Source organism: Diabrotica virgifera, chromosome 2 (assembly GCF_917563875.1).
Source record: "Diabrotica virgifera virgifera chromosome 2, PGI_DIABVI_V3a".
In the NCBI taxonomy this organism is placed as follows: domain Eukaryota; kingdom Metazoa; phylum Arthropoda; class Insecta; order Coleoptera; family Chrysomelidae; genus Diabrotica; species Diabrotica virgifera.
In genome coordinates, this window is record NC_065444.1 from 36,311,837 (window position 1) to 36,336,607 (window position 24,771).

General features: G+C 34.0%; 1 protein-coding gene across 1 annotated transcript in view; it reads right to left on the reverse strand.

Annotated features, from left to right (window-relative positions):
- LOC114327420 (dynein axonemal heavy chain 2) overlaps positions 1–24,771 on the reverse strand; it is a 221,610-nt gene that overhangs the window by 180,413 nt on the left and 16,426 nt on the right. Inside the window, exons 4-10 of the mRNA XM_050642537.1 lie at positions 23,929–24,050; positions 21,761–22,025; positions 20,142–20,349; positions 18,100–18,118; positions 16,219–16,448; positions 14,437–14,658; positions 10,644–10,790 (exon numbers count right to left, since the gene is read on the reverse strand). Coding sequence (XP_050498494.1) covers positions 10,644–10,790; positions 14,437–14,658; positions 16,219–16,448; positions 18,100–18,118; positions 20,142–20,349; positions 21,761–22,025; positions 23,929–24,050 — 1,213 coding nt within the window. The remainder of the gene's footprint in view (positions 1–10,643; positions 10,791–14,436; positions 14,659–16,218; positions 16,449–18,099; positions 18,119–20,141; positions 20,350–21,760; positions 22,026–23,928; positions 24,051–24,771) is intronic.

Here is a 24,771-nt window from a genome sequence, read left to right on the forward strand (position 1 = left end):
TAATAATATCGTCTTTATTATTTCTTCAATATAGAAATGTACATTTTTATATAAAACATAATATATTATTTTCAGAAATAAAGGGCGAAGTTCATTTTCTGAAATGTCGCCATTTACAGAAAATGTTCTTCCACTTAACCCGAAAAAGAAAAAAGAAACTTATCTATATAGTGCCATTATAAAAACAACAATAATTTCGTTTCATTTACCAATTTATTCGAGCTCGAGCATTATGTTCGTCCAGAACCAAAATTATGATTGAGAAATAAACAAATAGTCTCTAGATTTGGATTTAAACTGCCCAATGTTTAATACTTTTATTGTTGATGGTAATGAATTATACAAATGACATACCTGATACCTAAAAGACCTTCTAAATATCTCTGTTTTAAATTTCGGTATTGCCAGCAAACCTTTATATCTAATATTTAAGTTGTGTATGTCCGTTCGATACGTGATTTTACGATGAAGATAAGACGGTTTTTTTGTTAGAATTATTTTATGATAAAGACAGACTGTATGATGTACCCTTCTATTTTCCATATTCAGCCACTCAATTTCCTTAATTTTATGTGAAACCCTTTGTCTTCTGCGAATGCCAAATATGAGTCTTAGACAGGAATTTTGAACTTTTTGAATTTTATTCTTGTAGTGAGTGGCTAAATTAGGACCGTAAAGAGCGTCAGCATAATTAAAATTTGAAAGTACAAGAGATTCACACAAAACTTTCTTAACATTAAATGGTAGAAAATGTCGATTACCGTATATAATCTTAATTGAAGCGTAGGCACGCTGTATCAATTTATTTATATGTTTTTCGAATCTTAACTCTGAATCCATTAATACACCCAAATTCTTTGCCACATCAACAACATCAAGAATTGAATCCTGAATTTGGATTTGGATTGATGGTAAAACTAATTCCCTTTGATTTTTTGGCCCAAATATTAATATGTTTGATTTACTGGAATTGATGCATAGGCAATGGTTTAAAGCAGCTTCTACAAATCTTTTTAAATCGGCATTAATCAGATCATTAGCGTTTTTTAAATTTTCGATTGGGAAACTGTAGTAGAGCTGAGTGTCATCAGCATATAAATGAGCTTGGCATGACTGAAGCTTAGAGAGAAGATTAGAAGTATATAGAGAAAATAATAAAGGACCCAATATTGAGCCTTGTGGAACTCCTGAATTAATATTCAAAGAGTTTGAATTTTGACCTTCTATATTAACATGCTGTTGTCGCCCTTCCAAATAGCTTATTATAAGTAACAACGCATCATAGGAAAATCCTAAATACTTTAAAATGCTTATCATTAATTCATGGTTAATAGTGTCAAAAGCTCTGCTAAAATCTAATAAAATCAATATAGTACATTTTCTGTCATCTATAGCCGTAAGTATGTCATCGACAATATGCAAAAGTGCAGTTGTGCAACTAAAGCCTTTGCGAAATCCAGATTGAACGTCAGGTAAAAGAGAAAATTTTTGTATATATTCCTTTATTTGAATTTCCATAGCTCTTTCCAATATTTTGGATAAAGTAGGTAAAATACTGATACCTCGCAAGTCTTTCATTTCTTTTGGATTTTGTTTCTTCGGCAATACCCTCACAACTGCCCTCTTCCACATCGCCGGACAGACATTCTCTGTTAAACAATAATTTATAATATGTGTAATGTAAGGTACGATATGAGGACAACAAAGTTTAATTAATTTAATATTTATACCATCACACCCTCTCGCATTCGTTTTTATATCTGATATGGTCTTAAAAACAAACAAGTCATTAATTTCCTTAAATTTAAAGTTTTCATTGAGTAATCTATTATTATTATAAAAATTTAAAAGATGTTGGGGTGGTTTTTTATTAGGAACAGATTTTATAAAAAAATTATTTAGATCGTTAGGCTTTTTTAAATCCTCTGGAATATTTTTATTTTTATCGGGAAGAAATTTATTCAACTTTAGTTTCTTCCACATTTCTTTTGATGAATTATTATTGAATTGATGTATAAAGTATGCCTTTTTTTCTCTCTCAATAGCCTGATTAGTAAAGTTACGCATTTGTCTATAAAAATCTAAATGTCTCTGTAATCTAGTCCTTTTAAATTTGCTTAAAGCTTTGTCCCTCTCGTTCATCATAATTTTGATGACATATGTCATCCATGGTGCTCTGGCTTTAGTGACTCTAGAGGTAACTATGGGAATATGTCTATCAAATAAATTATTTAAGCAATTAACTAAGTACGATATTTTTGCATCAATATTTTCCTGGTCATATATTCTGAAAAATGAAGTATTAAACAAATCAGCCTGAAAGGATTCTTGATTAAAATTTTTAAAGCTTCTATATGTACACATTTTAGATTGTTGCGATGTACCACCTACATTTACCTTACAATAAACAATAGAGTGATCTGAGATGTTATGATGTATGACACCCCCCTCCACTGCAGCTCCTTTTTGTACTATTACATAATCTAGAAGTGTTGCAGATGTAGCAGTGACTCTAGTAGGAACGTCTATCAATTGACAATAATTCAGTGATTCTAAAATTGAATAAAAATTCTTAACACTACTATTGTCATAGTCAAACAAGTCTAAATTAAAATCACCCATACAAATTATTTCATCTACAGTTGGTCCAATATCAATTAGACTATTTTCAAACTCATCCAGAAAAGAATTTAAATTTTTTTCATGAGGTCTATATATTACACCTATTTCAAATGTTTTTTTATGAACCGTAATTTTAATCCATAACTGTTCCCAGATATAATCCTGCCTACTTATAAGTGGTTCACAACGCAATCCATCTCCAACATATATACATATTCCTTTACCTCTGCAATTTCTATCCGCCCGGTATAATTTATAATTATTAAAATTTAATTGGTCATCAACAATACTATATTTCAACCATGTTTCACATATTAAAAGAATGTCTAAAGAATTATCCGAAACTATTTGTTTAATATTTTGCAATGAAGGTACTAATGATCTTGCATTACAGCAACCTACTTTAAACATTTTGTTTTATTTTAAACAATTTAAATGCTCGAGTTCGAAATTAAAACAATACCAAAACAAACGATATCTAACTTAAACAAAAAATTATAGTTCTTGTAGTTTTTGTTCCACCTAGATAAAAATCTAGTAACGGGAACAACTCAATTGGTCAAATGCTGCAAATATAATCCTTAACATTGTTATGCTCGTAAAAGATAAAAATAACAAACATCATGATTCTATCTGTTAATTTCAAAAGCCATTAAATAGAGAATAATAATAATACATTATATACTAAGTAAGTAGTTTAGCGACATCCTCCAGTGAGCTGATTCTTCTACCATTTTGTTGACCATTCAGTTTGACGTAAACTTGACCATAATTTGTCCAAACCACACCTGAACCATTAATTTTTTTCACTGCCTCCGTTACAATATTTAGCTGCTCTCTCGTTAAATCCTCTCGAATTATTATATTTGTAGACTTCAGTGACCTTTTATTTTTGTAAACAACATTTTTATAATAATTTGAGGAAAATTTCACCAAAACTGGTCTACTTTTGTGGGTTTCTTTCTTGTTCAGTCGATAGCAGAACTCTATACTTCTTTCATCTAATTCCAGATGCATTGTAGTTGTAAATATAGCAAGCATAGTTTTAGACAAATTTTCAGGACCCGATGGTTCAGGAACTCCATAAATTTACCTTTGGTAGGTAGTAACTAGGGTGCATAACAACAATGGAGAATAAATTAAAATTAAGAGATTTTTTAACTCGACGGTTAAGTGAATTACTTACCGTCGAGTTGGAGTACTTACCGTCGAGTTGGATTACTTACCGTCGAGTTGCTAGTAAATGTCACCTACTGACGTAAAATCTGTCACGGTAAACAGTAAAAAATGATCAATCGTGCAAAAAAAAAACAGTTTGAGTAGATGATATTCCTGGGGAAGTATGGACAGCATTGGAAGAAACAAGAACAAGTTGGCTAACAGATTTATTTAATATAAATACGGCAGTACGACAAATGCCAAACGAATATAGAAGCAGTATACTAGTAACTGTTTACAAAAACAAGACATAATATAATACAACAACGCATAAACTATAGAGGCCATAAAACTACTTAGTCAGATGATGCAAATATGGAAGAGAGTAATCGATAGACGAGTACGAGTATGTGAAGAACTCTAAATAACCGGTAACCAGTTTGCATTTATGCAAGGCAGATCAATTCGCCGTGTGCAAGTATTTGGAGGGGATACGAGAAACGATCGTGCGCTAATAGCGGAGAAATATTGCAACTTTCTTAAATAATTCATATCGTCGGTGAAAAGTGTAAACCTGCTATCTCCATTTGACCTAACTTTACAGGAGAGAGTAAAAACTTAATAAAAAAAATTAAAGTAGCTTTTAGCAAGCAATGAAGTCATTTGATAACGAATATGCAAAAGGGCCGCATTTTGGAATACAAATAACATAAGAATGAGGAATTCACTGTTCATTTATTTAAAAAAAGTGGAGATAGCAGGATTTCTTAACCAAAACTTGTCAAATGTTCGGGAGTTAGCAGCATGTGATGTAACATTCTATAGTTAGTCTGAATTGTTTATTTGTATTATTTTGTGTAAGATGTAAGTAGATGTATAAGAATAAAAACACAATAATATTTGTATGTTTAATGTTCAATCAATTTTACAGATGTGGTATATTGTCATAGTAAGCATGGTAATCAGCTGGCAAAGTGCGTTTAATGCACTGCAAATCATTATATTTCCGGGTTGTTATGGGCAATTTATTTTCATGTAATTGTTTCAATTCGTCGAATTGCTTGTGGATAATATTAAATTTTCTCTGTGGCAAATTACTCCAAGGATGACTAAATTGCACTTTATAAAAAATATCGCCTTGAGGTGTATATTTTAGGGCTTTAATGTCTGTCACCTTTAAATCGCCCTTGTAAGTCATTACTTCAGTAAAATTTTTAAAAAATGTATGTTCCAAATACTTAACACTATATGGTTTCGGATTTTTTCGAGCCATCTTACAGTGCTGGATGTATTCTGCTGGCATGTTGATGACTTTATTACGTATACACTTTTCAATTGTAGAATGCATACTATCCGCTTCCATTTGAGTATGGCCAGGTTCCAAATATTTTTGTACAATTGTGATGTTATTATTGACAGCTAAATTTAGTAAAGCATTTGCCATAACGGCATTACGATTCTGGTAGGTGCAGCCATCAGTGTATAAAATTATTTTAGCGCCGTCATGTAGAGCACTTGGTATAACAGATTCTTTTAGAAAATATACCCAAATTGAAGCAAATTCTTCTGCATTTAAACCACCTTCAGTCTCATTCCACAGGAAACAGAATCCATCATGATTAATTAAATTATAGAAGCACAAGTAGTGAACTTGTAGTTTTGTTCTATAGTACAAAGTACTCACCTTCGATTTTGGTGCCAATAAAACCGCCTGCAAGTCTGCGGTGAAAACATGGGCCTCTTCTTCTTTATCCTTCTCCTGTCTAGCTTCCTGTTTTCTCGTTTGATGTGCCGTATATTCTGTTTCGGAAACACTTCCTACCTTAAAACCAGCACATTTTTCACATTCGTCTTTTTTTGGACGGAATAGAGAAATGTTACGCATGTCTAGAGCCAGGTTAAAATGTGTCCTGGAAAGCGGTTTTATATCCTGTTTCTGACAATGGTCTGCTACATAAAACTTATAAAGTGACTGTTTTGAGGACCATTCAGGCAGGAGGTACTTTCGAGACGACGAAGCTCGACAGTAATGAGATTCCATAACAGGTAATGCATCTAAAAAGGCATTTAGATGTTGTTTCTCTGCTTTAAATGGCTTTGCACGATTTTCATTCATTGCCGCTGGCTTTGGAGTACTTGAAATGTCCATATTTCCATTATGTTTCCAATTGAGAACTGTCCATCTTCCTAGGCATAATGTGTTCAAGTACATGGTTCTACAAACTCGTATATTAATATCGTTGATTCTGAGATGATAAAATAGTGACTGGGATCTTCTAGAAACCAGTGCATTTTTACGATTTCTGTGTCTTTGCGTAGGGGCGGCTGTGACTGTGTTATTTACATAAACTTTTCTCTCTCCCCACGTTAATTTCTTCCAGAAGTGTTCAAAAATACTTTTGCGTTTATCGTCCGTTACTTGTGTACATTTCAAAAGTGTTGATGCTTTATCGGTACAAGAACATCTTGTCTTCATCTGCCTAGCTTTCTTTTTTTTTTCATAAGCCCATTTTTTATCTACCTTTTGGCGACACAAATATGCTTCACCTTTTTCTCGTCTATTTTTGTTCTGCTCACTAAACCAGTTGTTCTTATCTACTTGGAACCGCCTTTTTCTATTTTTACTTTTCTAAGGTAAACTTTCAGAATCTGAACTGGAGTCAGAATAGGTTACCAATTTGCCGCGGTGGCTTAAAATACCCATTGTATTTTCATTTTCACTTTCACTTGTAAGGCACACCTGTATTACTTCATCAGTTCTCTCGTTATTTTCTACGTATGGAACATCTATTACTTCAATGTCTATATTGTCAACAATAGCTAGATTTTCTGTAGAATAAGTTTCACTATTTTCACTTTCACTTGTAAGGCACACCTGTATTACTTCATCAGTTCTCTCGTTATTTTCTACGTATGGAACATCTATTACTTCAATGTCTATATTGTCAACAATAGCTAGATTTTCTGTAGAATAAGTTTCACTATTTTTTTCCAGGTCATTACTAGCTAATACTACTCCTGATAATGAAAAATTGCTGCTGGTCGAACTACTAGCGAGGCAGTAGATGTCTTCGGTATCAAAATTTGACGGTTCTTTCATTTTCTCTACCATTGATATAATCCTCTTTGAACGAGAGTTGAAAGACATCTATAAAATAAAAAAGAAAGGTTGTAACAATAGTAAACATCTTAAAGCATAATATAATAACAAACATATTAGGAAACCCTTTCAACATAAAACATAAAAAACTTTATCTTCGATTTAAATATAAATAACAATAATAGAGATGAAGCGCCTGAACTAATAGCGCCAAAATTGTAAAACATGACGCCAATGAAAAAACGCGCCAATTTTCTTATTATGATTTAAAGCTAATTATTATTAAAATATTAAAGCTATTTATCTAACAAAAACAATTATGTAATACATTAAACATACATACCTTTAAATATTGGTAACAAAAGAACTTCCAAATAATAAAAAATCTAAACAAAACGTTAGCAAAATCACCCGGCGTGCTTGTAGTTTGTATGTTCTAACCAAACTACTGGAGATAGCAGTATTTCCGTGATAAGTTAAGAATGTGTTGAGTTAGCAGGAAATATTGAGGCAAATTAATTCGCTTATTAGAATTGTAATGGATATGGCATTTTTTACGATTATGTAGAGATCTTTTTTCTCTTTTTAATTACGTCAAAATCACAAAATCACCCAAAAGTGGAGTTAGCAGGTTTACACTTTTCACCGACGATATTGTCAATTGAAATTGTCAAATTGACGTATATTTCATACCTACTGTCATTGAAGAAGAAAAATTATATATTGCTTCACAATATTGGTATGCTATGCAATTATTATATAAAGGTAAATTTAATTAATTGTATTTTGCTTGAAGTACTGCATTTTAATAACTAATTTTATTTACTACATACAATTGTTTACGTTTTAATAACATAACCTGATCTTATTTTTTCTTCTTATTATTTTTTTGGACTATGGCCTTGACAATTATCCAGTAACCAGGACTAATATAATTGGCCAATATAATTAAAAGTGCGGAAAATGTTGAAACCAGGTGTCGCTTTGCCGAACTTGCACGGTTCCAATAGCCTATCCAATTTTCATTGTAAAACAGCTGATGAAAAATACAGGAATAAATAAACAAACGCTTATTTGGTACTAATTGATCTTGAGAAAGCATATGATACAGTTTCTTGAGAAATTCTGTGATCAATGTTGCTCAATATGAAAGGAGGTCCTGGTGAATACGTGCATACATACATAATCGATGATCTCCTTATACCGGAAGGTGTCGAGGTGTCTTCTTTACTCGTTATTCTCTGCGAACTTACGCCACTTTTTTCGGTCCCTAGCTAATTCTTTGGCTTCCTGCCACGATTTTCCTCTATCCTGCAATATTTCATTACACTGGTATTCCACTTTTCCTTGGTCGGCCTCTCCTGTTTTTCCCTATCGGCCTCGCTTCTTATGTCATTTTAACCTGTCTGCCGTCGTTCATTCTGAATAAGTGCCCAGTCCATTTTAATTTCTTTTTATGAATTTTTTCCTTTAATAATATATATAATATAATAAGCGAGTCTTCTACAGCTGTCGCCGCTTCTCGCATCCTAATCTCCAGCGATTTCTGTCGAAGCAATCTTCAGTTTTTAAGTCTCTGGCGGTCATTGCATCTTCGACATCTTCTCTCCAGGATCGTCTTGGACAACCTCGTTATCTTCTTGTGGGTGAAGTCCATTTTTCTATTTTTTTCGGCCATCTATTTTCAGGTATTCTCTGAAGGTGTTCATACCAGTTAAGTCTTTTGGCTTCGATTGTGTCTATTATATCTAGATCGATTTCCATTTGTCTCCTAATATCTTCGTTTCTCACCCTATCAAGTCTAGTGAGTCGGCAACATCGTCTCCAATAGTTCATTTCCATCGCCTTGATTTTTGACTTGTTTCTTTGGTTGATTTCCCAGAGTTCAGCGCCGTACAACCCAATACTTTCTATTATTGTTTTATACATTCTTCTTTTATTTTCTTTTGTTATTTTATTACTCCACAATAGTCCGTGTAGCTGTCTGGTGGCTGATCTTGCTTGGCCAATCCTGGAATGTATTTCGTCGTTACTCCCTGCTTTTGAAGATATTTGGACTCCTAAGTATTTGAAGACTTCTGTTGGATTTATAGTTCCCATTTCAATTTCTAGGCGTTCTGGTGTTTCTCCTACAACTAAGTACTCGGTTTTTTGTATATTAATTGTAAGGCCCCACTTAGTGTACTCCTCTTCCAGTTTTCTGAGCATATAGTCTATATCAATTTCGTCTTCAGCTAGAATGGCTTGGTCGTCAGCGAAGTGTATTGTGTACAATCTATCGTCATCGATTGGGATGCCCATATTGCAGCACTTTCTTCTCCACAGTGAGAGTGCCTCATTTAAATATATTTTAAAGAGTGTAGGTGCTATGCAGCAGCCTTGCTTTAGGCCCTTACTAATAGGAATTTCTCTCGTTAATTTGTTTCCAGTTTTAATGTTTACCGTCATATTTTTGTAAAGCTGTTGTACTGCTTGTATATTTTTTTTGCTTATTCCTTGTTTTTCCATTGCTATCCAGAGCATTGAAAGTGGTACACTATCGTATGCCTTTGTCAGATCAATAAAAACTATATGGGTGGAAAGGTTGTGGGCTAATCTTTTCTCAATAACTTGCTTTAGAGAAAATATGCTGTCCATACAGGATCTGCCTGCACGAAAGCCATTTTGTTCTTCGACATCTGTCATCTCTTTTTCAATTTTATTTTTTATTATTTTTCCATAGAGTCTTGAGAGTGAGTTTATGACACTAAGCCCCCTGTAGTTTGAACAATTTTTTCTATCTCCTTTTTTGTATATATTGTTAATATGTGCTTTTGTCCACTCATGTGGTAAATCATGACCTTTATAGAATAAGGTGAAAACATACGCAAGTAATTCTCGTAATACTTGTGGGCTGTGTTTTAGTAATTCGTTCGGTATTCCTTGTAATCCGCATGACTTTCGATTTTTTAGAGTTCGTATTGCATTCTCGACTTCCTGTACTGTTATTTCATCGTCTTCATCGTATTCTACTTCATATGTTGTTGTACTGATGTTCGTGAATTGCGGTCTTGTTTCAGTCAAAAGTTGCGAGTAATGTTCGATCCAAGATCTTTCTTCTATTAAATCTATTCTACTAGTCTCTTTTCTGTTTTTTCTCAGATTTATTATCGTTTTCCATGCTTCTCTTGATCTTGTTGACCCTATATATTTGTTGAGCTCTTCGCATTTACTTTCCCAGGAATTATTTTTTGCTTTCGTTACTAGATTTTTTACTTCTCTGTTTGATCTTGCATACGTTCGTCTATCATCTGGGTCCTTTAATAATTTTACTTTTAATTCTCTTCTAATATCATCGCTACGTCTTTTATCGGTTCTCCTAGCTCCCGCCACTTTTCTTAAATACCTCATTTCCGCGGCTTGCAATCGGCTGCAGTTATGTGAATACGTATGTATCTAAAGATTGTGAAAAATATGTATGAGAGAGTTACAACTAATGTTAAAATAGGTATGGAAGATACTGATATTTTTCATGTGAAAGTAGGATTGCCGCAAGGCTCGATGCTTAGTCCTTATTTATTTCCATTAGTCTGGATCAAATTATAGTGTGCGGTTGTGTAGTAAATGCGTTCACAAGGAATTTACCCAAACAATTATTTCTTACAAGAGAATTAGTAAAAAATTCTTGTTCCCGATGAGGGGAGAGCATTTCAGAAACCAAGTGTTGAATTGGCACAATATGGTGAGATATTATTAAAGATATTACATTTTTTCATTGACTTACCGATCGAAGCATCTTAAGCCTACGTTTCTTCATTTTCATCATATGTGCTCTTCCAGCAAAATACGGCATTAAAGCTGGACGCATTTCAGACTCTGCCTGGATATCTAGTTTGGTATCTATTATTTCTTCTTTGAACATGTTGTATATCTAAAGATATTATTATTATTATTAACATGATTTCATATAGGTAACATATTTCGTATAATATGTAGAAAAAAATATAGGGTAAGTGCACCAGTAATGGACATACCGCTAGTGTTGGTCACCTTAAGCCAATTAACGTCATTATATTCATTTCTTATTACATTTTACCGCACATTTTTACATTACCCTGTTGATTATACTATCCATAATACAAGGACGAACTCTGCGCCATCTGACAATGGTTTTTGACTAACTGTCATGCGTAAAACTTTGGCGCGCCAAAAATCAGTTTGTTTTGATCTATCAGACAAGTTGTGTAGTCGTTGGGTTGAAATTAGTGCCGTGAACGTATTATTGAAATTTATATATTTATTTTGTGTTGTTACACATTTAAAGGGTAAGTACTTTGTATTTTTTATTCATATTTACTAAAAACATTATTATGAAAGTTTTTGATCATGGGTGACCATTACTGAATGAAAATTCTGTTAGAAATTTAGAAATGGTCACCACGGGTGTCCATTTCTAAAATACAATGATCTATTAATGGTCACCAATATATTCGATCCATTTAGCGCTTTAAAAATTATGTGTTATTTTTTTATTTATGTTTGTTTGCTTATTACATCATTGTGGAGGTTTTTGATTATGGGTGGCCATCGTTAAAATACAATCATTTATTAATGGTCTCGTTATCCATTTCGAATTTAGAGCTTTAAAGAATTTAAAGTAACCTGTAATTTCTTATTATTATAGACATGGATACCCAGAGAGGAAAGAAAAGGCCTTTTTTTAAATGGATGGAAGATAAAATGAGCCTTGCTATAGACGCAGTAAAAAATGAAGGCATGTCCAAAAAATGTGCAGCTAAAGAATTTTGTGTTCCTAGAACAACCTTAAAGCGTAGACTTGAAAACAATTGTCTTAAACGAAAAATGGGTCCTAAAACTATTCTTTCAGAAGGCGAAGAGAAATTATTAGCTAATTGGATCTTGTCTATGGGCAGAAAGGGCTTTCCTGTTAATGCAACAAATCTACTCTCCATGGTGCATAAAATTATGAAAGAAACTGGGAGGTCGACTGTTTTTAAAGATGGGATGCCCGGGAAAACTTGGTTCGCTGCTTTTCTTCGAAGACATCCTGAGAAAAAAAAACGAAGAGCAGAGTCTATTACAAAATCAAGAGCTGCCGTCTCTAAAGCTGATATAGAAAAATGGTTTAATGAAATTGAAAACTATTTAAAAGAAGAAGGTATGATTGACATACTAAAATACCCAAATAGGATATACAATGCAGACGAAACCGGGTTTAGCCTTGATCCTAAATCTGGTATTGTCCTTGGGCCGGCGAAATTGGAAGAAGACTTTTATGAGAGAAAATCTAATGCAGAAAAAGAGCAAATAACTGTTATGGCCTGTTTTTCAGCCGATGGTATCACAGTTCCACCAATGGTCATATATCCGTACAAAAAAATACCAAAGAATATAGTTAATTCTGCACCACCAGAATGGGCAGTGAGACGATCAGACTCCGGATGGATGAACTCGGAAGTATTTTATGAGTATATCGGCAACCATTTTTTGCCCTATCTCAAAGAAAAAAATATACCACAACCTGTTTTGTTTTTCGTGGATGGACATAGGTCCCATCTAACTAAACAAGTCAGCGAATTATGTGAAGCAAGTGGTATCATCCTGGTTGCTCTTTTCCCCAACGCCACTCATATTCTCCAACCAGCCGATGTTTCAATTTTTAAACCTTTAAAATCTGGTTGGCAGACAATAGTAAGAACATGGAAATTTTAAAACTTTCCGAAGGATGTAACAAAGTATACATTTGCAACCATTCTAAGTACGGTTTTTAAAAAATATGCAACGGAAAGTACAATACGCAACGGTTTTAGAAAATGTGAACTGTTTCCTTTTGAAAAAAGCAATGTTGATTACACCAAATGTGTTTCCACTCGGCAAGTTGTAGATCCTACAAATCTATCAGATATTAAAAACACAATTATTACAAAAGGGAATATATTATCCGAACTTGAGAAAAAAATACCACCACTTGAATTGAATCATTTCAGAACAAATTTCGACAATAAAGATGACTGGAAGGGAGACTTACAATTTAAGAAACTTTATAAGGTTTGGGCAGAATTTAAAAATGAAGCTTTATTAGTAACAAATAAACATAAACATGTCACTGGGGAGGATGACTCTAACTTAATGGAAGGAAATGAAGAAATGTCAATATCGTTTTCAGTTCCAACAGCGTCAACTTCAACTCCAAACGGTAAGCAGAGAGAAGAGAGTGTAATTCTTCCAAATGAAGAACAGTCACAGAACGGGAACAGCACTATTTTACAAGATAAAAGTACTACTTCACTAAATGTTTCAGAGTCATTTCTTTCACCGGATAAATTAGAAAACGTTGCGCTGTATAAGGACAAAGAAGACCAAGGATATGTGGTTAGCACTCCTTTCAAAAAATGTCTCATTTTTCCTAAGACTCCTGAAAAAGAACCACCCAAAAGAAAACGAAAAATATTTCCAGCAGTTGTATCCACTACACTTTACAGGGCCCATTATGATAATATAACGTCTAAAAGTGGCCCTTCAAAACAATCACAAATTAAAATAAAAAAGCCTGCAGTAAAGAGAAAAGTAATAAGCGAATCTGAATCTTCTGCCGATGATGTTCCTTACTGTGATGAAGATCTAGATGCGAGTGATGTTGAAAATTATACGATCAAGAATATTCATGATGGAGATTTTGTTATTATCAAATACAATGGAAATCTTTATCCAGGTAACATTCTATAACTATAATATATTTGTTGTTTCCGTCTCCTAACAGAATTATGTTTTAATGATCAAAATTTTTCTTTGTTCTAGGAAAAGTGATAAAAGCTAACCAGGAAGGAGCAGAAGTTTCGTCAATGGAAAAAGCAGGCTATGACTGGAAATGGCCAGAAAAAGAAGATGTATTATTTTATTTTTATGAGGACATTAAAAAGATTATAAGGGAACCATTAGTTAAAGGCAAACGGGGTTATTACTCAGTACCAGAACTATCTAGTTTTCTTTAAAGTGCGTTATACAATTTTTAAGTGAAACATTTTTTTGTAGGACATCACGGGCGTAGCCAGGTTTTAGTTTCGGGAGGGGTTTAAGAAAATAAAACGACAAAAAGTACATAAAATAACCCTTATATTCATAAGAAAAATTTTATAAATCTTAATATTTAATAGGGGGGGGGGGGTTGAAACCCGAAACCCCCCCCCCGGCTACGCCCATGGGACATAAGTTTACATTTTGCTATGTTTTTTTTGAATGGTTGTTAAAAATTTCAGCAATGTAACGCAGTGAAAAGCTTATATAAAAATATATTTGATAAAGTGTCCATTACTAAATTATCGAGAGTCCATCACTAGAGTTTTTGTGACCATTACTGGCGATTTTGGCATTTGTGTAGCAAAAAATATTTTTTTGTATATACCTTTCTTAGTATCCTAGCACAGTAAAAAAAATTGTAAGTCAAATACTTCATTAGAACGAATAAAAATAGTACAAAATTTTCTCTTGGGTGTCCATTGCTAGTGCACTTACCCTATAGGTAAACTACGTAAATTATAATATATGCATATTTTTACCAAAAGAGTTTTTCCTTCAAATAGCGACGTCAACGTTTTTCTCTTTGTGAAATTGTGCAACGCAGCAAGAGATTCGATGCCTTCTTCAATATTGGCAATATTATCAAACACTGCGTTGGTCAGATTCTCTATAACCACTTCAATGTCTTTCATTCTCGTCCTGAATTTGAGGATATCGTCGTACCATTCCGAGGCATTCACTTCCAATATTCTAAATTTGACCTAAGATCATATACGTATAATATATTATATTACGTGTAATAAATTTTAAGGTATAGTTTACAAGAATAAAAAACCGCTAAACGCCGTAAAAATGAGTGGCGCATACAATATTCCAGCTACAAAAGATCTGATATGAATATTACGTGGCGCCAAAAAATGTATTTTCATTTTAATGTAAAATAAAATTCTAGTTTTATTTTGAAAGATTTTTTCCATAATATTTGCTAAATTTGAAATAAAGCGCGACACAAAAGAGTAACTTTGATACAGTTTGCATTTTACTTCAAATTTAGCAAATATTATGGAAAAAATCTTTCAAAATAAAACTAAAATTTTATTTTCCATTAAAATAAAAATACATTTTCTCGCCACGTAATATTCATAACAGCTTTTTTGTATTTTGTAGCTGGAATATTGTACGCGCCACTCATTTTTACGGCGTTTAGCGGTTTTTTATTCTTGTATCAGGAGTTTTTCAAAGTTTTTTATAAATTAAATGTATGAAGATAAATGTAATGTTTCTCGATTACACGTTAAGCGTTAAAATGGTCGCCTTTGTCGCATTCTCTCCCAAGTGATCTAGTAGTTACGACACCAGACTTGTGATAAGACAATCCGAGTTCATATCCCAGCCATCCTAATAATTATGGCCGGCAAATGAACTCGGATTGCCCGATTAAACTTAGCGTCGTAACCGCTACAACTACATAAACCATTTCGGCGATAATGGTTAAATGGATTATACTTTTGGAGCTCGATAACTTATGAACGGCTTAACCGATTTTGATCATTAAACATGAGTTTGAAACGTATTGACAAGTAGTATCTGATGCAGGGGCGTCATTTGATATAGATCAATTTTGTATTATGTTTGCATATATAATGTATTGTATATATAATGTTTGCCCCCCCTAGCAAAATTTCAAATGACGCTCCTGATCTGACGTCAAAGTACGCATCTGACGCATCCAACGTCAAGTATGATAACTGAAGGTATTACAGGAATTATTGAGCTTGAGAAACTGTTTTTCCCATAAGAAATAGATTTGATCATACTTATGAAGCCTATAACTTAAAAATACAAGTATACAGGTAAAAGTACAAAAATACAGGTATACACCGTTAGACGCGTCTAGAGTCCTCCTACAAACGCTCAGGTATTCGTCGCAATTCGTAGCTTGAAATTTTTGGTAATTTTCGAAAAACCAAAATTTTCAAAGTTTAATTTTTCAGTTTTTCGGCTATACTGAGCCGTGTGTAGGTATGATCTTGACCGCTTAGGCAGCATTTGAAAGTTTAACTCAATGCTATTGATTTGGTGTATTTGCGGTTTTTCTGTCCCTCCTTGAACCTGAGATATATACGCCCAAAAAATATTTTAGAGTACCTATCAGGTAATATGGGGGAGCAAGCAGAACATTGTTTGAAAATTATGGAAAGGTAATAGTGATAAAAGTAACAATAGACCAAATGTTGTGAAAAACGTTAAAAAAGAAAAGGAAACTAAGAATGTGGGATGATTCTACGGTAGTGTACATAGTAAATATTTAAAATCCTTACTTTGTCAATATCTGTCAATGCTTCATTATACATCGATTCGATTCTCTTGGCCCAGTTGTCAAAATCGACACCTTTTGCTCCACCAAACATCGGTTTAGGGATATTTTCGGTCTCGTCGTACCTGCCGAAGCAGATCATCGTCTCACAGACTTCGATCAAGTCTTTGCATCTTTGAATAAACGAATCGATGTGGTTGAATATCGGGGCTTTGTCCAATTCCCAAGGTTTTTCTTTTTCGCCAAAAGTATTATGGCTTTTGGCTATCTACGGTACATAAACATATAATTAATAAAAATACTAAGTTTTCAATCTAATAACACATAAGATAATACTAAATATTACACTACATCCCACCAGATTGAAAACAAAGGGAACCTTCTCTGGTTACACCTCCGAGGCTTCTAAAATTTGCAAGCCATAACGGATGCTGAGACTAAAGAAGATGAGGGAATTTTACAATTTATAATTCACGTCCCATCTGCTCAGCGCAGTAAGTTCCAACGAGAATGGTTCCCTTCGTACTATAGCGATACGGTATAATTACTATTTCTGCTAATTTTATTTTCTTAATTTTTAATTATTTTTTCTCGAAAACGAAACAACATTAGTCATTCAAAATTCACATGTAAATACAGAGCAGATGCTAAGAGGGACACGTTTTACGAAACGAAATGTTATCCTAAACGATTCTATAAGATTAATGTTTCTTTCAAAGAAACACTTAATTGATTACGATGCCTCCAGAGTGCCACACTCGTCATGTCAATTTCTTGAAATCCATAAAAGTTTCTCATCCTTAAAACGCAGAGGCAGAATTTATGGCTTTTCTGGTCATTATCTAAAACCACAAAATGAGTAGACATGATAAGTGGGGTTCGAAGGAGGCAGTTCATTCCCAGCATCCGCACGAGGTAGACACACCCCTGCTCGACACTATCAACATGCCCTTTCGAGAACTAAACAAAACACAAAATATTTACCGTCCGTTTTGTTACATTTATTCTTATTGTTTTCAATTAATTCCGTCAACATCACCACCGGAATAGTACTCCAATCAGAGTAAACATGTAAATCAAAAATGAATAACCATTTTCAATTTCGTTGCAACACGAAACTACAGCCGCATCATATTCTAGTTCAATCAGAGAGTGCAGCAAGCACCCCTACCGGTTTCGAAACTTATTAACCTGATGAGAGACTAATAAGTTTCGAAACCGGTAGGGGTGCTTGCTGCACTCTCTGATTGAACTAGAATATGATGCGGCTGTAGTTTCGTGTTGCAATGAAATTGAAAATGGTTATTTATTTACATGTTTACTCTGATTGGAGTACGAAGGGAACCATTCTCGTTGGAACTTACTGCGCTAAGCCATTCTTATCTCATGTCCGGCCCATTTCAATATTTGTATTCTAATGAAGTCTGACAGGGGTGCTTCCTTATAAAGTTGATAAAGTTCGTTGTTGTATCGACTTCTGAAGATTCCGTTTTCCCTCACAGGCCCTAGTATTCTCCTCGGTGCTTTCCTTTCGAATGTGTCGAGTTTGTTTTTGGATGTTTCTTTCAGGACCGAGGATTCACTGCCATAGCATGTTATTGGTCGAATTAAGTTTTATAGATTCTCATCTTTGTATTTCGGGGGACACTTTTAGACCGAAACATATGGGAGAGGGCAAAATAAGCTCTGTTTGCCTGCGTTATTCTCTTCCGTATTTCTCCATCTTCTGATACGTCGGCATAATATTTCTACTCCCAGGTATGTAAACTTTCCAACCGCTTCAATGTCATCTTTATGTATAATGTTTTGTGGGACTATATTTCTTCTCGTGTGAGTCATTATTTTTGTTTTTTCCAGACCTAGCATTTTTGTTTGTGTTTTTAACTCTGCGTATGTTTCCTGTGCTCCTGTTGATGTTCTACTCATAATATTAATATCATCGGCATAAGCGGCCAATTGAACTGTTCGGTTGGTCAGTAGGTTTTCTCGTTAAGTTTGCATTTGCCTAACCGCATACTCCAGTGTCAGGTTAAACAATGTTCGGGCCAGCCCATCTCCCTGCTTTAGTCCCTGCGAAATTTTGAATAAGTCTGTCCGGTGGTTTTGTATTCGTACACATGTCTGAGTTTCATCAATTGTGGCTTTAATGAGTCTTATTAGCTTGTGTGGTATTGCCAATTCAGCCAATATATAGTATAGTTTGTTCCTTTTGACTGAGTCGTATGTCTGTTTGAAGTCTACAACCACGTTGTGAACACCAATATCGTTTTCCCATGATTTGCTCAAGATCTGTTTGACTGTAAATATTTGATCCAGTGTCGATCTTCCCCGTCGGAAGCCCGTCTGATACTCTCCAATAATATTTTCTGCTAGTGGTTGGAGCCGCTGGTTTATAATATACGTGAGGACTTTATATGCTGTACATAGTAGAGAGATTCCACGGTAGTTTTTGCACTGGAATTTGTCTCCTTTTTTATAGATCGGCCATACTATACTTTTCTTCCAGTCGTCGGGTGTTTTCTCTTCTTGCCATATGTCTTTGATGAGCACGTGGATGTGACTTGCTAGGTGGTCGCCACCTACCTTATACAGTTCTGCTGGTATTTCGTCAACTCCCGGAGCTTTATTGTTTTTCTGGGCCTTAATAGCTTCGAGAACTTCCTCTGCAGTTGGAGCTTCTACTCCATTATCTACTTCATTCTCTTCTACGTAGTTCATACCCATTTCATCTTCGATGATGAAAAAGGAAGCATCGATCTAGATAAGGCGTGAAGTGTTTTTTAATATGGCATATGTCTTATTTGTAATATGTCGAATAAACACAAATGGTGATCGGCTACCATAGCCAATAGCCCCCCCCCCCCCAAACCATTACTCCAACTGTCCTATATACATGCCTCTCAACAGCAAACTCGACATCTCGTCGCTCTCCATTGCTGCATCTTACCATTTTACGACCATCATGAATTCCTTAACAAAATCGCAATTCATCGCTGAAATATAAATTATGCCAATCTGCCACCCAATGCTGCCGTTCTCTGCGCCATTTCAAACGTTAATGACGGTGGTTCGCAGTCAAAGGAAGCACTAGTCGTGGACGGAATAAACCATTCCAAAGGCTCGAATGCGACTGTATTGGGACCGTGCAAGTTCGGAAAAGCGACACCTGGTTTTGTACGCTCTGCACTTTTATTCGCACTTTTAAATATATTGGCCAATCATATGGTCCTGGTTACTGGATAATTGTCAAGGCCATAGTCCAAAAAAAATAGTAAGAAGAAAAAATAAGATTTAGGTTATGTTATTAAAACGTAAATAATTGTATGTAGTAAATAAAATTAGTTATTAAAATGCAGTACTGCAAGCAAAATACAATTAATTAAATTTATCTTTATTATAATAATTGCATATCATATCAATATTGTGGAGCAATATATAATTTTTCTTCTTAAATGACAATAGGTATGAAATGTACGTCAATTGACAATATGAATTATTTAAGAAAGTTGCAATTTTTCTCCGCTATTCGCGCACGATCGTTTCGCGTATCGCCTCCAAGTACTTGCACACCGCGAATAGTGTACGCATATTAACAGGTTTAACTTCTACTCCAAATCATTGGTCAAACATGTAGTAGTAAAACGGTCCCGCAGATCCAGTAGTATAAAACGCTAATGTTGACGCTCTGTGGTACTCCTCGGTTGACCAATTGGTCTTCTTCGTATTCCTTTACCTTCGTTTGTCCGTACACGACACACACGCATAACCGTCATTGCCGTACAATTAACACGATGGCCAATTTCGTAATACGACCAAACCATATCTCTATTGGCAATAATTCTACCACTGTCAAAATCGCTAACATGGTGGTAATTTTGGTGTCTTCGAACTCGAGGCATTTTCTTACACTGAATACAATAAAATTACCAGTGCACTTACCAATACGTAAGTTCTGATATAATTTGTTAACGCATCTACTGAGGTTTGAAACATCTTAATGGCCTTTCTAGTTTGTTTGTCTCTGAACAAAACCTCTAGATCTATAAATTCTCTACACTGAAATATTAGTTGGTTGCTCACTGCTCGAAACAATTGAGTAATCTTCTCTTTGGTATTGTAATACGGACTCTTCAACCTAAAATCGTTAAAAATTATAATGGAATAGAGACAAAAACCTATGAGAAAAAAGCTTGTTTCCCGAAAATTCAAAAAAATGGTAAACAATATAACGTACCATAATAAAAAAGATATGACGGACTTGGCATAGACAACGCATACTCAAGAAATACTCAACGAGTCATAAATGAATACTCAAGAAATATAAATGAAAACGATAAGTTTTGCAATAATAATGTCAGAAATAGGAAAAAATAGTCTATTACAATTGGATGCATCATGTGAAAGAATAATAATTGTGTTGGAGAACTGTATTCTCCACCCAAAATAAACTCTATTTCACCAACAACAAATTTCCGCGCCGCCTCTGTAACAACCATAAATAATTCCATCACGCAGTGACTGGAGAAATCTTCCAAGAATGTTAATCTCCGCCTTCTTTTACCCAAAGCACCCAACGGAAAATTTGTTAACGGGATGCAAGATGCAAGGGTAAACAGCACTAACAGTCAGTCAACTATCGACACTTCTTAAGAACGCACTTTTTCATTACGCTTTTTCGAAGAGTATTCTTCACGCGGCAATTAGCAAAAAGCCGGTACATGAAGTGTAAAATTATGTGTGGTGGCGTCTTTCACGGATAGTTGTAACTCAATTGTTCACATGTAAAATTCTATTTCTTGCCCTTTTTCAAATTCATTACAGTCATAGCAAAATAGAAAGTGTTTTATTTACATAAACAATTCAACAGGCCAGAATTACAGCATCTTACGGTTCATTAAAAGTTCTCCTCTTAGCTATCGAAAGCTTAGCGACACATTGAACTTACTGCAAGTGCAAAACGCTGGAAAGAGACATTGGAACTACTCCAAACTCTCCATGGAGGAATGTTGAACACCGGCGTCCCTCCAAATTGTATGGGCGAGATTCAAGGCAAAATACTACTTACATCATATTAGCAATTAACGTTTACGTTCCTATAAACGAAAGTAATAAAGAAGAGAAGGAAGATCTCCATGAGCAACTCCAAGCAACATACGATAATGTGAACAGTAAATACAAAAGAGATATAAAAATAGTAATTGGAGACATAAACGCTAAGTAGGAATTGATAATACAGGACATAAATAAGTTATGGGAAAGTAAGGATTAGGAAAAAGAAAGGATGAATGAAGTTGACTGTTACAGGTTTGTGAACATAACGAGATTATACTTGGTGGAAGTATGTTTAAGCCCAAAAAGATACACAAGGAACCATGGAGGTCTTCCAGGAAGATACAGAGATCAAATCGACCACGTACTGATCCAGTCAAAATGGAACTGGCTACAAGATGTTAGGAGCATACTAGAATCAGATGTGGATCAGACCACAATCTATTCAGGGCCAAAACTCTAGGGTACACTATATTTATATTCTAAACATTTCTTACCAAATAAATCTAATTAAATGGAAAATTTTCGGCAACTTATCTGCAAATTCTTCAGGATTCTTCGTTTGAGCTAATTCGTCGCACGGTTCCACTAGCACATTTAAGTATTCAATGTTTGATTTCGATTCTTCAATACATTTAACGATTTCTTCTTCAAAGGTTTTAAATTGTCGAACGTAAGTCGACTGCACAGACTGTAAAATGTTACAAATGTGTTGTATACCTTCATCATTCAATTGGTAGTTCAAACCGAGGAGATTCTCATCTTAAATTGGGAACATATTGTTTAAATTAAGAAAAACAGACATGCTGTAAATTGATTGGTATGCCTATTAGTACGTTCTTTAACGGTAAAATATTCCACAACCTCTAAATTTTAAAGATCCGCTTGGATTGACATGAAATTTGGCATACACATAGCTAACAAGTCAAAGAAAAAAAGTGATATTGTGCCGATATGTGCTTTAGCCCCGGGGGTGGTTTTCACCCCCACTTGGGGGTGAGAAAATATTCGTCCAAAGTAAGTCCAGAAATTGATAAACTGACTAATTTTAAGTAACTTTTGCTCTATAGAGTTTTTTCACTAAGGTTTTAGACGGTTTTTCGCAAATAACTCAAATAGTAAGTATTTTGTCGCAAAAACATTTTTAGCAAAAATATAGCCTGTAAAAAATTTAAAAAAATGGTGTATATATCCCGTCTCTGTACCTAGTAGAAGCAGAGTTACAGCTAATTAAAAATAAGGTTCATATTCGTCAAATTCCAAATGGAATATTTTAACGAGAAATAACCAAAAATGAAGCACATTTCAGGGAAAACTCATTAAAACTTATTTAAAGTGTTTAAAAAAAAGCTTCATTTTTGTTTTATAAAAAAAATTCTAGTATCAAAAGTAAACAAGTTACGCTAAAAATAAAGTTAGTCCCTTCTTTTGGTAAAAAAATCTTGAAAATCACCCCCTAATTAGTATCTCAAATGAAATTAATCGTTACGACTTCACACGTTTCTTGACTCGTGTAAATATTGTTTATACGATCTGTAAGTTTCATCGGTTCAAAGTCCTTATTTTTGAAAGGGCTGTAGTTAAAAGGGTTTGAACGAGTCACTGATCACGAATGTATGCAAATTTAGAAACATCAAATCTTAATCAATTTTTGTCTAACAGAAAAACAAAAAAATACATGATATTCAGAAAAGCAATGCTGACTTTTTTTGTTTTTCGAGATTTTTGGTATATCTAACAATTTTTAAGTTATTTTCAAAAAAAGCATATTTTTTAAAATTAAAATTTTTAAAAATTTTACTTTAAAACCAAATTTTTTCAAAAATAAGCACCTTGAATCGATGAAACTTACAAATCATATAAGTAAAATAATTTGTGGAGTGGTAACGATTAATTTCATTTAAGTTGCTAATTAGGGGGTGGTCTTCCCGATTTTTTTTGCCAAAACAAAAGGGACCAACTTTATTTTGAGCGTAACTTGCTTAAATTTAATGCTAGAGACTTTTTATAAAAACAGAAATAAAGCTTTAAAACACTTTAAAAAAGTTATAATGGGTTTTCCCAAAAAAGTGCTTAATTTGTTGGATATTTCACTTCGAAATATTCTATTTGAAACTTGGCGAATAAGAATATATTTTTCATTGGCTATAACTGGGGTTCTACGAGGTCCAGAGACCTAAGATGTACACCATTTTTTTTTACTTTTTTACATGCTATATTTTTACTAAGAACGTTTTTTTCGACAAAATACTTACTTTTTGAGTTATTTGCGAAAAACCGTCTAAAAAATGTAGTTATTTTGTTGAAAAATGAACATAGTCACTCGCAAATAACTTAAAAATGTGTTGACTTGGCGAAAAAGCTCTATAGAACAAAACTTACTTAAAATTAGTCAGTTTATCCATTTCCGGACTTATTTTGGACATATATTTTTTCACCCCCAAGAGGGGCTGAAAGTCACCCCCAGGAACACATCGGCACAAAAGCACACATCGGCACAATATCACTGTTTTTCTTTGACATGTAAGCTATGCCAAATTTCATGTCAATCCAAGCGGTTCTTTAAAATTTAGAGCCAAAACCGTTAAAGAATGTACTATATATATGAATACTTACATATTATTTACTAAGAACCACACAAGAAACATATTACCTATATACTTACATCTGTATTTCCAAAACTCAAACTCGTCTTGAGGACATAAGAGATCTTCTGGAGTATTTTGGTCTTGGTCTTGTAAACCAACACGTATTTGTTTGGTCCAGTAGACAACTATACCTTCAAGCCTACAACAGTTTGATTGTTTACTAAAATCATTAGCAATATGCAATTATTAGAAAATAATAATTTGTTTTATTTATAATATTTATACTTACAAAAATATGAAAGATACAAAATACAGAAAATAAAAGTTAAACAAAAAATAAGAATTCAAAAATAATAAAAAGAAAAGCCGAGACAGCTTCGGAAAAAAAATTTAATAGCACAATAAAGAAAATGTAAAATTGTTTGATAGAACACTGAAAAATCTACGAAGTAAAAAAAGAAATAAAGCTAAGATAAATAATGACCAAAAATGGAAACATTATGGAATTAACCTCTGACAAGGATATAATGGAAAGATGGAGGGAACATTTCGAACAACTGTTGAATGTAGAGGAAGGAAAAGAAATGGAAAAGAGGACGTAATGGGCGGATTAGAGAAAACCGCTTAGGAAGCAGAAGCTCTTGAGGAAGCGATAGGAAGGATAAAGGCTAGAAATGCTCCTGGGAACGATGAAATTAGTCCAGAAATGTTGAAATATATAGCAGATAAAGCAAACAATTTTTTTGAAATGTATATTTATAGAAGTATAGACGGATATGACTTGGTACCAACATACACGTGGACTTAAGTCAATCATTGACTATCTAATCTCGAGACAAAATGCAAAATTTAGCATCCAGGATGTTAGAGCTTTCAGAGGGGCTGATTGCGGATCAGACCACTGCTTAGTAATCGGTAAA